Source organism: Lepidochelys kempii, chromosome 10 (genome assembly GCF_965140265.1).
Source record: "Lepidochelys kempii isolate rLepKem1 chromosome 10, rLepKem1.hap2, whole genome shotgun sequence".
Lineage (NCBI taxonomy): Eukaryota > Metazoa > Chordata > Testudines > Cheloniidae > Lepidochelys > Lepidochelys kempii.
In genome coordinates, this window is record NC_133265.1 from 6920608 (window position 1) to 6936414 (window position 15807).

At 38.9% G+C, this 15807-nt stretch overlaps 1 protein-coding gene across 7 annotated transcripts in view; it reads right to left on the reverse strand.

Annotated features, from left to right (window-relative positions):
• Positions 1–15807, reverse strand: part of EPN2 (epsin 2) — a 69890-nt gene that overhangs the window by 20375 nt on the left and 33708 nt on the right. For 6 of the 7 annotated variants that reach the window (XM_073361783.1, XM_073361786.1, XM_073361785.1 and 3 more), the window contains exon 3: positions 1565–1677. In XM_073361783.1, the coding sequence (XP_073217884.1) occupies positions 1565–1677 (113 nt within the window). Of the gene's footprint in view, positions 1–1564; positions 1678–4071; positions 4230–15807 lie in introns of those variants that run through there. The other variant, XM_073361787.1, reaches the window with a different exon arrangement.

The window sequence follows — 15807 nt, forward strand, 5'->3', positions numbered from 1 at the left end:
GGTGTAGTTTGCTCCCTCCATGAACCTAGCCCACTTGGCAGGCCAGTGCAGGGAGAAGGCCTGCTACGGTCTCAACTCTTGCCAGCCCCCTTTGGAGCATTTGCACCAGAGAGGTGTGCAGTGGGTTACAAAGGACAGATTGTCCCTTGCACGTGATGTGATGAGGGTTCTTTGGGCATAACTCCCCACTTATGCACAGGCCAAAACAACCTGACCCTAGTTCACTAATATTAAAGACGAGATCATTAAACCTATATACACGTCCACTTGAAATCTTTGTTGTTTCTTTAAATCTTTAAAGTTTGTTTTCTTTATAACTTTCGCAGAATGAGTAAAACAAAGACGACTTAAATGAACTAACAAAGACGAGGGAATGTAAAGAAAGCAGATATTCCATCTTCAAAATATTATAAACCAGTTCCTCTTTAAAACATTTAAGATTGAGGCATCTGCTTTAACTTCAGATTTCCTGGCTTTTGTCAGTGTCTCTCAACATTTGCAAAAAGAAAAGGAGTACTTGTGGCACCTTAGAGACTAAGGTGCCACAAGTACTCCTTTTCTTTTTGCGAATACAGACTAACACGGCTGTTACTCTGAAACCTCTCAACATTTGATAGAACTTTTAGGTCTACAAGGAACCAAGAGTAGTTCTTCTAGTGAACTCTGCACCTTTTTGTGGGATTCTAAAATCTCTAGGCCATCTCTAATATGTTTATGCCAAACTGTGACTTTATTTCAAATGATTTCGATTCCATCACCACTTTCTGAATTTGATCTTATTCCCCAATAGTTATATATTTTCTTTTAGATTAAGTTCATTATTTCCAGCTTTACTGCTAAATGAGAAAAAAATCCTCTTCCTTATGGTATCCCTTTGCAGACATAAGGACTTTCGTATTTAATGTACAATTCTAAACTGATGCTTGTTGTAAAAAGGTTGAAGATCATTATGGAAGTGCCTGGCATGATTCCATAATTAAGGGTGAGTTTTGAATGTATAGCTGAGATGCAACTCCTTTGTTATGTATTAAGAGTATAATATCTCCCCAATATTACAGCATTTACTGTGAATACAGAATGAATTTTCTGTGAAGTTACCAAAAAAAAATCAAATCACAAGACTAGCTTGAGTTAAAATTAATTAAAAATGAGTGATTTAGGAAAATGAGCATTCCAGGTCAGATCATTTTTTATTTTTTTTTGGTCCCAAATGATCTTAACAGAATAACACGCTCTTCAATCTTAGTAGTTCATAGTTACAACTCATTGAAATTTTGTATACTGTTTTTTTAAGGATTTATCTTTTTTTGCAATAATTTTTCATAACTGAAAGTTCAGGAGGGACTGAACAATAACGTTCTTCCACAGAAGATGGCTCATTTCAAAATGGGTGCCATGTCTTATTCTCAATGGGTCTGAAGCCACAGCTGCCCTAGTCCAAAATGGCTGTTGCTTCACACAGCTCCCCACCAGGAGTGAAACCAAATTGCGTTCATGGAAGATGGTGTTCCCCTTTGCAGTCAGAGCACAGACAGAGAATGATTGTAATACACAGGAAACTGACCTGCTCCGCAACTTCTCTGCTCATTGCTAATGCAAGCTGCAGTTGGAGCTCTTCCTCTCCACTTGTCTGAGGTCGTGCTTGCTCTAGCTCTGAAGAAACTCGAGGGGATGTAGCTGTTGAAGGAAGAGAAACATATTGAACATAAGAGCGTATATATGAAGCTTTATGAACCTCTTAACATGCCTGATTAAATTCACTCTTTACACTGTGTTTCACTTCTATACAGCTGCTCTTGCAAGCCAAGAATTACAAATACTGGGCCTTATCCTGAGAGGCACCAAGGACTCACCACTCCCATTGACATCAAATGAGAACAGAACATGCTCAGCTCCTTGAAAGATCAGACTCACTTCCATGATGTCAACAAACAAGACGACAGAAGTTATAAAGAGAGATTTCTGGAAGAGTTTGAGAGCCTAGAGGAAAACTGTGCTTGGAAAACAAGGGATTAATTTATTAACACGGATTATAATACCAAGAAATACTGAGTATCTGACCACAATGGCTGCTAGATAAAATAATGCCACAGCAAATCAGAGCTTTAGAGATGGGATCACTGGTTTCATAAACTATGTGGTTAATCATTCAAGAGATGTTTTAAGTACCTGTAACATGCACCAACATTCCAGCACAGTAAGATACTTTGCTGAGAGCTAGCCAGTACGTAGGTGAAAAGGGATACCACCCACATTTTTATAAACTAATGCCCCATCTCAGTTTGGATACATAAGTAATCTATTCACACATACAGTTTATAAAATAGTATTATTCTCTGCAAAAACATTTCATTCAAACAGATTAGTTAATTAAAAAAGATTTAATTAAAAAGATTAAAAGTTTAGTATTAAGAAATATCTTAAAGGTAGGATGCAATATTTCATAAACAGCCTTGTTTAAAGAAAACGATAGCAGGTATAGATATTTGTATTATAACTACTACAGAAGTCTTCTAAAGGTCAAGAATTTATCTGCTGAGAATTAGTTGCAAACCTATGCTATCATGTCATTATACAGCAATGAAAAGCAATCAAAGATGAAAGACTACATGCTAAAAAAAATGCTTCTTTGTGTGTCAAAGCTGCCTTTTTACAACTGTAACATTTGTATTACAAAAACAAAAGGAGTACTTGTGGCACCTTAGAACAATTTATTTGAACATAAGCTTTTGTGAGCTACAGCTCACTTCATCGGATGCCTTCAGCGAAAAATACAGTGAGGAGATTTATATACATGCAGACCATGAAAAAATGGGTGTTTATCATACACATTGTAAGGAGAGTGATCACTTAAGATGAGCTATTACTAGCAGGAGAGTGGGGTGGGGGGAGAGAAAACCTCTTGAAGTGATAATCAAGGTGGGCCATTTCCAGCACATAGCTCATCTTAAGTGATCACTCTCCCTACTATGTGTATGATAAACACCTATTTTTTCATGGTCTGTGTGTATATAAATCTCCTCACTGTATTTTCCACTTTATGCATCCGATGAAGTGAGCTGTAGCTCACGAAAGCTTATGCTCAAATAAATTCGTTAGTCTCTAAGGTGCCACAAGTACTCCTTTTCTTTTTGCGAATACAGACTAACACAGCTGCTACTCTGAAATTTGTATTACAATAGCAACAAGACACTCCGATTAGGTTTAGAACTCCACTATGTTCACTGAACAACTATTAACTAGTTTTTGTGCTCTGTCACAGATTTTTCTGTGTACACAAACATTGTTTTACCAAGGCGTGACTCATGCTGTTTAACATTTGAAATATCCACTAACATTTTATTAAAAAAAGGTAAAAATTCATTTACACTGAAAGCTAGATTACCCAGGGAGTAGGAAAAATGGATGTTTCTTCTAAATAGCACAGCTTCGTGTTTAAAAGTTAAATTGCTAAATGGCCTTTTTAAACCCAATTTTTAATCACCTTTTATAAGTGTATTACCCCTCCATCTGATTCTAGCCAATAACATTTCCTCAACTGGTATGAATTTTGCCTTTTCAGCAACCCTTCTCTCTGGCTGGAAAGTCACGCTAGAGGAAGTCTATGCTGCGGAAAGTTAGCTCCAGAGCAACATGAGGCAGTTCCCTTTCCTCCCTACTCTCCGACTCAGCATGCCATTTCCACTGCATTCCAATTCTAAAGGAGTTATGGATGAATTTAAGACCTGAACTATATACTCTGACACTGTACTGATCCTTCGACTTCCAAACCAGTCAGCCAGGCCCACTACTTTGAATTCTAATGATATCTACATTATTTAACCACTGCAACCTCTGCCAATCTTACTTTCTCAGACCTCTTCTCCATATATCCAAGTTTTGACTGCTTCAAAAGTACCCTTTACTCCCAAAAAACAAGGCCAAAAGAATCTAACACATGGGAAGAACCTCCAGTCTTCTACAAATCTTAGCATGCCAATCACTAATCGAGATCTCCACACTTCATTTACACATTTCAACCCACAGTTATATATATACACTCAGCTGAATTTCATGGAGTTGCATACTTACATCTCCATTTTTGGAGAGAAGAACGTAATTCCTTGAGATCACGGATTTTCAACCTTTTTTCATTTGCGGATGCCTAAAAGGTTTTGAATGGAGGTGCATCTTAGGCATAGCCTGCGGATCCCCAGAGGCCCATGGGCCACAGGTTGAAAACCAAGGCTCTAGATAGAAAAGTCAAAAGATCTGAAGTGCTCTGAAAATATAAAAGGCTCCAAAAATGTTGCCAAGTGAATGAATGGCAAAGGGGAAGCAAAAAAAGATACTAAGTAAATAACCAGCTTCATTCTTAATCACAACGTCATTCTTGCTTTTTTCTTTAGCTCTCAGCTTCTGCCTTTTGATGTGCTGCCTGTGCTCTCTTTTGGGTTTCTGGGGGGGCTTTGGTAAAGAAGCGAGTCCTGCACTGCAACCTCTGCCTCGCTCAAGTTTATACTTGGGCTCATTTAAATATAGCATGCCAAACAATAGCAGCTGCCACAGAAGATCCTGACAAAAGCAGCAGTCTGAGATAGCATGGGCCTACCCTGTTAAGGGCTTTGCAGACCGGTACCAGTATCCTACCAGTGGCTTTGGCAACAAGCAGGGAAACCTGTGAGTAGCATTAGTGTAGTGTGTTCTCTTAAGAATTTTTTTTTTTAAATGTAATGCAGAAGCTGCAGTTTCCTTGTAAACTTCCAGTACAATCACAGGTAGAGTGAATTACAATAGTCCAGCCTGGAGTAGATGGATATGTGGGGCACGGGGGAAATGGAGTGTTCTTGCTACCCAAATATGGAAAGCCACTCTTGATAACCAACATCAGTACAGAGCCCAGCAAGCCTTAGGCGTCACACTATCTTGAACTTGGACAGCACCATATGCCCATGGGTAGTCCTCAAAATGCTTCTCTTCCAGCTAGCACCAGTCCAGCCTATCCTGTGATCATTTTAAACCAGCTGTTCCTCATCCAGGCTTTTATTTCCTTCGTGTATCATGACAGACGGAAGACAATTCTGTCTAGGCTGGAGGTAAAGGACAAAAATATGCTGAGTAGGGCTGATTTCATAGCCCCACATAGATCATGTTTTGTCTTCTCACAACTGCCTCCGAAGGTGGAATATAGGTGTTAAACAGCAGCAGTGACTGGGGCATCAACATGGATCTGGGATCCAAAGGAACGAATGCAGGCAGATTACTAGTACAGGAAAGTGACAAGAAAAATACAAATAATTTTTTATGATTCTCCACACTACATAGACTATTAAACCCTTTCTACATTGCAGATGAAAGTATACTAACAAAGACTGCTGTCCGTGAGAACCTAGATTGGCTTCCTTGAATATTGTGCACAATGATTTTTCCCCCTCTACCAGTGTTCTTAATCTGTGCTATAGAATATCTGGTAGGGAGCTGTTGCTAGCATGGCTTCAAAATTATGTGGTGGGGCTCATTACGTTAACTCCTTTATTATTCTCCCCATCTCCCCTTGGAAAGGGCTTCTTATAGCTTGTGTTTGTAGTAATTCCAGATTGTAGGGACATACAAATTGCAATATCCCAACTATTTCCACACTAAAAGCTTCAAGAATGAGTGGAAGAAATTCACTCAACTCTCCCCCTCCCACCATTTCCTCCTATCTCCGAAAAAAGCGTGCTAAAGAATGACAATCTTGCCTTATACCTCACTGTTCCCAATAGTGACCAGTATTCAGCAGTGCCAGGAACTGAACACAGTTCTTAACAAGAGCAAGCCACATAAAATGGCCTAAACATCTTTTAGAAGTTTCAGTAATTCAGCATATTTGTTTTTATTAATTTTAAATTAAAATTGCATTCTGGAGTTCCCATTCAAAGTTATTTTGTCTAACTGAAATTCTCAGCTGTGCTTCCTATTAAACACTGATGAAAATGTAACATCTTTAATTAAACCATGTGAGGTCCTTATAAAACTGCATTTGCACTGATGTGGCCATCAATAAATTCTTCATGAAAGAATTAAAATAAAATGCACCAGTGTTATTTAGTATTGACTTTTTTGTCCAGCAACTCCACTTTTAAATTCCTGCATTATCAGAACTGTCCCTGTATATCGGCTGGTTACTGCATAATAAGTTTTAGTTGCAAGGATCCAGTATAAAGGTTATTGCCTTAGTAACAGTATCTCTGCCACACAAAGAATCTCTTATACCAAAGCACATGACCATTAACTCAGATGTTTATGTAAGATGGAACTGAATAGATCAATTCTGACCTGTTAAGCTCTGCTTTGTTACTGCTTTGAGCATTTTCAGATTCAGGCATCTCTAGGCTTCAGGGAAACAACTGTGTGGGATATTTGCTGTTACAGTGATAAATGTGATTGTCCTGCTTTCTCACCAAGTTTATCTACAGTATAAAGAAATAATTTCCAACTTCAGTTAATCACTAAAGCGGGATTCTGTTCTACCATCTGTCTTTATTACCAGCTATGATGTCTTTCATACGTATTTACTCATCATTTATTATATTTTGGCTATACCTAAAAGCCAGCTGGAGAACCCCAAAGGTTTCCATTAATATATCAGAGTAAACAGACTGACATTGATGTAAACAATAACACTGCTGATACTAGTAGAAAATCAGCCATAGAATAAAAATAGGTTTAGCATTTTCACCCAGATACTTAGTCTACAATTTTTGGAAAGCATATCTATACCAAGCCATTTTATATGCTATGGGCAAAAGAGTCTCCACCCCACTGCCCCAGGCACTCACTTAATGGTCCAGCTTGATTGTAAAGTCAATGGTATCTTCTGTGATAGGCATTGCTATTATGTGTAGATCACAGAAACTATCATGTAAAGAAAGGAGAAGTGAACTAATGCAAGACTAAAAATTGTATACCACCACCTGTGCACCATCCTACTAATGGACACCAATCCATCCATAACCATACACAGATACTGTATGCTAGTCTAATCAGACAGTAATAAGGTAAACAGAATAATGAGGAAGTGATACTTCCAAAGAACCAATATCTAATCTCTCCAACTGTGAAATGTAGCATACAAATAGTACATTCTACGAGTTAATTTATATTCCATGAGTCTATTGATATAAAAGAGTATTTCGATGCCAGGAGGGGAATTATGGCATGTAATAAAGTAATAAAGAAGAAGTCAGATTTACTGCACAGTGTCTTCATAATCAACTTTGGAATGTCTCATTCCAGTTTTTAGTGATTGATGGGAGAATAACTGACTTTATGGATTAACCTTGAAATTTCTCTCATTCAGATTCAATTTCGTTTTTGATCACTAAAAACAGATTCATTCATTCACCGAAGAGCTCAAACCTGAGACCAGTACACACCCGTCAGATTTTTTTCAGTTACTGTAGCTCATGAAATACATAACATCCTATCTTTTTTGGTAAAAATACACCTACCTGGATACACAGTACATGAATATACAGATTTAAAGCATCACTTCTCTGCTTTGCAAAAAAATGAATAGTTGTTATCCGATCCATTCTGAGAAACTGGTAAACTGTATTTTGAAAATCACCTAATATTGAACAGATCCCTACAACTTGTTTCAATTAAGTAGTGATTTTTATATCAGTTCTTTAATCCTCCCTTAGCCATATCTTGAGAGAGGGGTTTAAAGCATGTATTGTTATTGAAAAGTTTGATTACAGTAACAATATTCATCTTTGTTTTGAGTTCTTGTGGTACACGAAGTAATTTATAAGGGATAATTAATCAAGTTGTCTTTTTTTTTTTTTTTTAAAGTGATGCCTAACAGACTACACACGACATAATGAGTGAGGTCCCACAGGGATCAGTTCTGGGTCCAGTTCTGTTCAATATCTTCATCAATGATTTAGATAATGGCATAAAGAGTACACTTATAAAGTTTGCCAGACGATACCGAGGTAAGAGAGGTTGCAAGTGCTTTGGATGATAGGATTAAAATTGAAAATGATCTGGACAAACTGGAGAAATGGTCTGAAGTAAACAGGATAAAATTCAATAAGGACAAGTACAAAGTACTCCACTTTGGAAAGATCAGTTGCACACATACAAAATGGGAAATGACTGCCTAGGAAGGAGTACTGCAGAAAAGGATCTGAGGGTCACAGTGGATCACAAGCTAAATATGAATCAACAACGTAACACTGTTGCAAAAAAAGGAAACGTTATTCTGGGATGTATTAGCACGAGTGTTGTAAGCAAGACTTGAGAAGTAATTCTTCTGCTCTACTCCACGCTGATACGGCCTCAATTGGAGTAGTGTGTACAGTTCTGGGCACTACATTTCAGGAAAGATGTGGACAAGCTGGAGAAAGTCCAGAGAAAAGCAACAAAAATGATTAAAGGTCTAGAAACATGACCTATGAGGGAAGACTGAAAAAATTGGGTTTGGTTGGGCTGGAGAAGAGAAGACTGAGAGGGGACATGACAGTTTTCAAGTACATAAAAGGCTGCTACAAGGAGGAGAGAGAAAAATTATTCTTCTTAATCTTGGAGGATAGGACAAGAAGCAATTGGCTTAAATTGAAGCAAGGGTGGTTTAGGCTGGACATTAGGAAAAAATTCCTAACTGTCAGAGTGGTTAAGCACTGGAATAAATTGCCCAGGGAGGTTGTGGGATCTCCATCATTGCAGATTTTTAAGAGCAGGTTAGACAAACACCTGTCAGGGATGGTCTAGATAACACCTAGTCCTGCCATGAGTGCAGAGGAGTGGACAAGATGACCTCTCGAGGTCCCTTCCAGTCCTACGATTCTATGACATGTCAATGGAGACACACAGCCCAAGAAAATAAATGAGCTCTTCACACCCCCTTGGACTAATTAGAGTTGTTCTTATGCAGGCTGGTCCATTTTCCTCACTACTGTATATGCTCTGACTTTGACAGAACACCAGGGATGAATTTGGCCTGGTGATGCTGTAGCATAGGACACAGGAAAAAACCTTACAAACATGAGTATTCTGAATTTCCTTTGGTGAGAAGTCCAATTAATTAATTCAATTGACATTCTCTTTATATTGAGTCAGAGAGAAAGGCTGAATTAGAAGAGCAAAAACTGAAAATCAAAAAATTTCATATGACTAATAGGCAACGTTAAAACTATACAGATTTAAGACTTTAACACACATCTAAGATTACTTAGGAAAATTCTTAAAACAACTTTAAGACAGCTCTAAATTTTGCAAACTTTAGAAATGCTCTTTTTAGGCCATCTTGCCTGTCACTATCTCTTCATTAAAAATTGGACTGTAAAACAGAATTCTAAATTCTCGTTTAGGAAACCCATTTACTGCCTCAAGGCGAGAGGATTGTTTGAAACCAGGGCACCATGTGCACATCATGTTGTCCATCTAGTCTGCTCTGTTCACATAGGCTGTGCCAGGGTGTTAAAACATGTAAGAATCCTGCCCTGCAAGTGCTTCAGAGAGCAGGATTTTTGTCCATTGTCACACACTGCCTAGTACATACTCAGAAAGAGGCAGCAGATAGGCAAGGGGAAAATACAGGAAGCATATCTGGATACAATCAAAATGAAGCAGGGTACACCTCGTCTTGGGCCTAATACAGCAGTGTCCTTTAAAAGCAAGATAAAGTTTATTTCATTCATAGGGCAAGATGGGAAAGGAAAGAAAGAGAAGCTTTGTTTCAGAGTTCCTTTTGGCTACCAGCCCAACTAAATATAATACAGATATAACATTCTCCACAAAAATCAAGCAATTGACTTCTCTTCTCCATTTCTTCCCTCCACTTCTATGAATTTTCTCAGGTCTCTTAAAACGCTCCACACACACCTGATCATGCCTTCATACCTCCTGCTGTAGCCTAGTGTGCTTCCTGAGTAGCCACAGCAGATTGACAAGGAGAATCTTGGGAAGCTGTGATGATGAAGACAATGTGATTCTCAGGTGCTGCTGGGAGTGGGAGGGAAGGGAAAGGGGGCTAGTTTGAGACAAAAGAAAGGTCTGACTCCCTAAACACCTGTGCAACTTCTTGAGTCCTTCAGCAGCAGCTGAGAATCTTGAACACATGCCCCAGCTGGAGTGCAACACTGAAACAGACCAACATTGTTGCACTCTTATTCTGCTGAGGACTGGTTGACACCAGTACAATCCCAGAATAATGCAGGATTCCTGCAGTCTGATGTCTAATTTAGGCTCATGTTTAAGGTGAACATTAAAAACATTGCTACATTGGAACGGTTGGTGGTTTCAGTCAAATTCTTAGAGAATAGGTTTCCATGTCAAACACCATTACCACTGAGACCCATAATTGTGTTTTGTATTAGGAACACTTATCAGCAAGAAAGCTATGTACTGAACTGATCAGTACATTTCTCACAGAAATTTTACGATATACCTAAATTGGGCACCCAAATCCATGGTTACCATAAAAAACTGAACTGATTTTCACACACAGCTTCCAATCACTTCAATTTCCTGGACTAAAAACTTTTCTTCTCACCCCTAGAGGTGGCCCACTGGGTCAGGAATGAGGCACATTGGTGGGTGGGGTGCTACAGGTAACTGTGCATCGAGATGCAGCTTTGGTTTCTAATGCTTTCAATCCAGCACTAAATCAAGAGTATTAATTTAACTTGAAATGAAGTAAAATTTTGATATAAGATTTCACATAACTCACTTCAGCATATATATAAGATTTTAAAGTTTACCAATTTTTAAGCAACTGCCCAAAATTTGAAAATTATCAATCATAGATGATTTAAAACTAGAAGGCAGCAAATCACCTTTGGTATCAAGGCAGGATTGTCAACATGATTGCCTTTTTTTAGTTTTACACTACATTACTGGGCTTAATTCGCAGATGACTTTACTAGGAAATAAAACAGCAAAAATATTCATTCTAACTGCCATTGCAAATATCAACACATGGATATTGCTACAATAATACATCCCCTAGGATTACTCCAGCTTTACAACATAATTATACAACGGCCCCTAAAGATATCTAAAGTAAAGCTTTGGGGAAAGGATATTATTTGAAATAGTGGATTGTTACGGATCAGCTGAATATACTTGCAGGGAGTCCGGAAATAAAACCTTTATAAAACATTCTCAGAAAGGTGAAGTATCATTTCATATTATGGAGACAACTCAAATTCTCACCATTCATTTCCTTTGAAATAGTATTTAACACACAAATTCTCAGCTCAACATTGAATATAATATACCACTTACACAACTCTCTAAAATACCACCCTACAAGTCTGTGTAAGAAATAAGTTAAAAATTGAGAATCAAGAGAAAAGTAATTTGGCTGGCTCAGAAAGGTAATGATACATACAGGCATCAAGCATCAGAGTTTTCCCATTTTCAAATCATAATATTGGTCCAATGAGAGAAAATACTTTGTGACTTAGGGCTTGTCTACACTTGAAACACTATAGCAACACAGATGCAGCTGCGCCACTGTAGTGCTTCCATGTAGACACTATCTACACACTGATGGGAGGGGTTCTCCTGACAGCACAGGTAATCCACCTCATCCAGCTAGGCTGATGGAAAAATTCTTCTACAGGAGAACCTGAGAGTTACGAACACCAGAGTTATGAACTGACTGGTCAACCATACACTTCATTTGGAACCAGAAGTACACAATCAGGCAGCAGCAGAGACAAAAAAAGAAAAAAGTAAATACAGTATTCTGTTAAATATAAACTACTAAAAAGATTAAGTTTAAAAAAAGATTTGATAAGGTAAGGAAACTGTTTCTGTGCTTGTTTCATTTCTTCTTCTGCATAGTAAAATTTCAAAGATGTATTAAGTCAATGTTCAGTTGTAAACTTCTGAAAGAACAACCCAAAATGTTTTGTTCAGAGTTATGAACATTTCAGAGTTACGAAGAACCCCCATTCCTGAGGTGTTCATAACTCCAAGGTTCTACTGTTCTGACGTAGCACTGTCTACACCAGGAGTTACATCAGCTGAACTAGGTCATACAGGGGTGGGGATATTTCTCGCTCGAGTGACATAGCTGGGTCAACCTAACTTTTTAATCTAGACCAGACCTTGGAGCACTTTTCATCAGACTATCTACAAGACCTTTACAAAACTTGGTATTATCTCCATTTAAAGACGGGGAAATAGAGGCATGGGGTTTGTAACCACTGGGGATTTGCTATACATGCTATAGCCACAAGTGTAAAAAGTGACCTTCCCCGGTGCATTCTACCCGCATTGGAAACTGGGGGGCTCTTCAGATTAACCCTGACCAGCGAACATTTTGAAACACTTCTCGTCTGCACAAGATAACATCGCCAAGTCGGGTTTAACATGTTCTCTCCCAACACAGTGCACTTTCTTAGTTTAGACAAAGCCTTCCCCAAGCACTGCTGTGGAGCCAGCGAACTAGGGAGGAAAAAATCTTAATCTCTGGGAATCCTAGGCATTACTATGAGATTTCATGAGGATAAAAAAAATTCTAGACTGTCTATTTTAGTGTCTGATTTAACTTCCAAAAACAATAAGAATCCTGCCAATGATTTCAAAATCCCATCAATTTGGCTCATAAGTACTCCCAAGGTGTCTATCACTGTGGTATAATTTCTAAGCACTGATTAAAGAGTGCATGAAATTGTCTTATATTGGGCAGATACCCACCTAATAGCAAAGGCGACATCACAAAATTTAAACATCCTCAAATAAGGAATAAAGCTTTTTTGGAAGAAGTGATCAAGTTCACATGCTGTTAACTGTATGTTAATAGGAACATATATTAGCAATATCAGATAAAGAACTGAGAACGGTAGATTCAGAATTATTTTAGTGTGAAGTAAAATCATGTAAATGTCAGTATCTCCACAGTGGCTGGGAATTAGAGTTCAAGTCTGGTGTTATTTTAAAACTCAGAATTTGAGCTACAATTACATAGTTAAGGGTTTAAACAGGTGTCAGCAATTTTCCAAGAAATGGAAATGCTGCAGATGGTAAGTAGAGAAGCTTTAACAGTTACTGCAAAATAAGACTATTTGCAAGAACACTGTGTTGAAAATAATCTTCCAATTATAAATTTCCAATTACAAATACAAACACTTGAATACCTCTCCACCGCTTGTCAGTCTCCCTGTCAATCTCCTGCCAGTCAAGCAATTTTATTTATTTAACAACATACATTTCACATCACAGTACTAAGCTCTTACTGATCATCATTTGTAGATCACCAAATGCTTTACATCTATGGCTAAGCACCATCACCCCAGTTTTACATATGTAGAAACTGAGGCACAAAGGTTAAGTGACCAACCCAGTGTCACATATTAAGTCAATGACAGAACTGAGAATAGAACCCCAGTTTCCAACATCAAGTCTGGTGCACTGGACCCCACTACCCCTATTTTCATGACTACTCCTACATAAAACTGTCAAGTGAGCCCTTTTAGGTTTACTTTCATGAAACTCATCTCTCACGAAACCAGAATTATACGTGTGCAAGCCACATCACAATAAACGTCATCTTAAGTAAAAGGAATGTACACAAAAAGCATTTGATTAAAAATTCAGAGGTATTATCCAGAATTCCTATAAGCTGTCTAGCAAGAATGAAGCAAAATATTATCTACAAATTCTCCAAGCCAATTATTCAAGGAACTAATCCCAAATGTATATTTATACTAATACAGCTAGATATAAGAGCAAACACCCAAACTTCAAAAGTACAAAATATTTTGAATAGCAATAAAACAAAAAATACTAGTAATAAATATATGAAGAAGTGTTGTGGTTATCTGTCTACCTGCACCTAAATAGCTACGGTGGCCTTAAGTAGAAGTTTGGAACCATATAAAAATCCACCCATAGATTAATTGGCTATGTTGAGGTGAACTTGCATTAAACTGTAGGGCAGAGTTGGACAAACTTTTTGGCCTGAGGGCCACATCTGGGTATGGAAATTGTATGGCGGGCCATGAATGCTCATGAAATTGGGGGTTAGGGTGCGGAAGGGGGTGAGGTCTCCAGCTTGGGGTGCAGGCTCTGTTGTGGGTCCAGAAATGAGGAGTTCAGTGCGTGGGAAAGGGCTTCAGGCTGGGACACAGGGTTGGGGTGAGGGGCCCCTCTGGGGATGAGGGTTTGGGGTGCAGGAGGGTGCTCCAGGCTCAGACCAAGGGGTTCAGAGAGCAGGAGGGGGATCAGGGCTGGGGTAGGGGGTTGCGGCACTGGAGGGAGTCAGGGGTGCAGGCTCCAGGAGGTGCTTACCTCAAGCAGCTCCCAGAAGCAGCGGCATGTCCCCAGTCCGGCTCCTATGCAGAGGCACAGCTAGGTGGCTCTGTGCACTGTCCCGTCTACAGGCACATGGTTGCTAGCCAATGAGAGCTGCGGGGACGGCACTTGGGGCGGTGGCAGCATGCGGAGCCCCCTAGCTGCCCCACGCGTAGGTGGGACATGCTGCTGCTTCCAGGAGCTGCGCAGAGCCATGGCACACGTGGAGCGGGGCAAGTCCCGGACCCCACTCCCTGGCAGGAGCTTGAGGGCCAGATTAAAACGTCTGATGGGCCGGATTCAGCCCCTGGGCTGTAGTTTGCCCACCCCTGACTTACAAGGATATTTCCCAATGGCTTGCAAAGTGAAACGTTTACTCTTTCAACGTAGTTTAATAGAGCTACATGCTCACACCATATGAGAAGAAAGGATAATGCAGATAGACATAACTCATCTTCCTTTGAATGGTCTATAGATGGAAACCAGGATTTTCCATTATCTTGTATTTATTTATTTATTTATTTATTTTAAAGCCTAAATTAATTCTACACTAATAGGGAAGACTTTAAATTTCTGGGGTTTTGTTTTTGGTTTCTTTTGCTCACAATGTAATACTCTGTGCCCCACCACACAATCTCCCACTCCCCCTGGTAATGGACACTGCTGCTTTGAAATAGTTTCTGGTTCTCTTTTCACCTGTAGATGTTGCTTTGGTCTATTAAGCTCAATAAAATGTAATTAATTTGTTGTTTGGATTGTTTCAAAGAATATTTTTAATACCCAGCAAAATGTTTGGTCATTAGCATTAACGTGTTGGGGACGCTATAAGCCAGAAGCTCCGGAGTTTCTAAAGCTTCCTTACTTGAGGGTGTCTGAGGAGCTCAAAAAAATCTTTGCTGCACAAGTGGTTCTGCAAATAAAGATGTGGAGAAGACACTCGGGTGCACAAGTAAAAGCAAATAATGATACACATGACACTAATATTTTGTTTTGAAAGAATGACCTGAACATGGTTCTGCTATCTAGCACACAATAAAATTCCTAAAACATAAAAGGAATAAGAATTCAGCAGGATACCTTCTCCTGCAGCATGAATATAGCAAAAGAAAGTTTGAACCTCTGCTATCTGGTTTAGTATGGCAAATAAAAATGTTTAAATATACCTACTTCGTTGAAGAATAGAACCAAGACATTATTAACATACCATGGTGAGGATTGATTCAATAAATCAATTCAAGTTAAGAGCCATGATATTTCATCCTAATCTCCTAGCCAAGTATGTTTCGATTAGGTTAGTTCTCTGAAGGGAGAGCTCAAAAGAAAACCTAATATCCTTGTGACACAATGAAGATGCTCTTCTTTCAGAGTCAATACTGAAACAATGCCCCAGCATGATAAAAAGACGTACTCAGTGGTTGGATGTTCCATGGTTTTTCTAATAAGAGGGAAAACAGGGGCTCGGAGTACTTGGGATCATTTAAGATCCCATGGTATTTTTCACAAGAAAGAAGTATTAGGATTGGTGCCTGATAA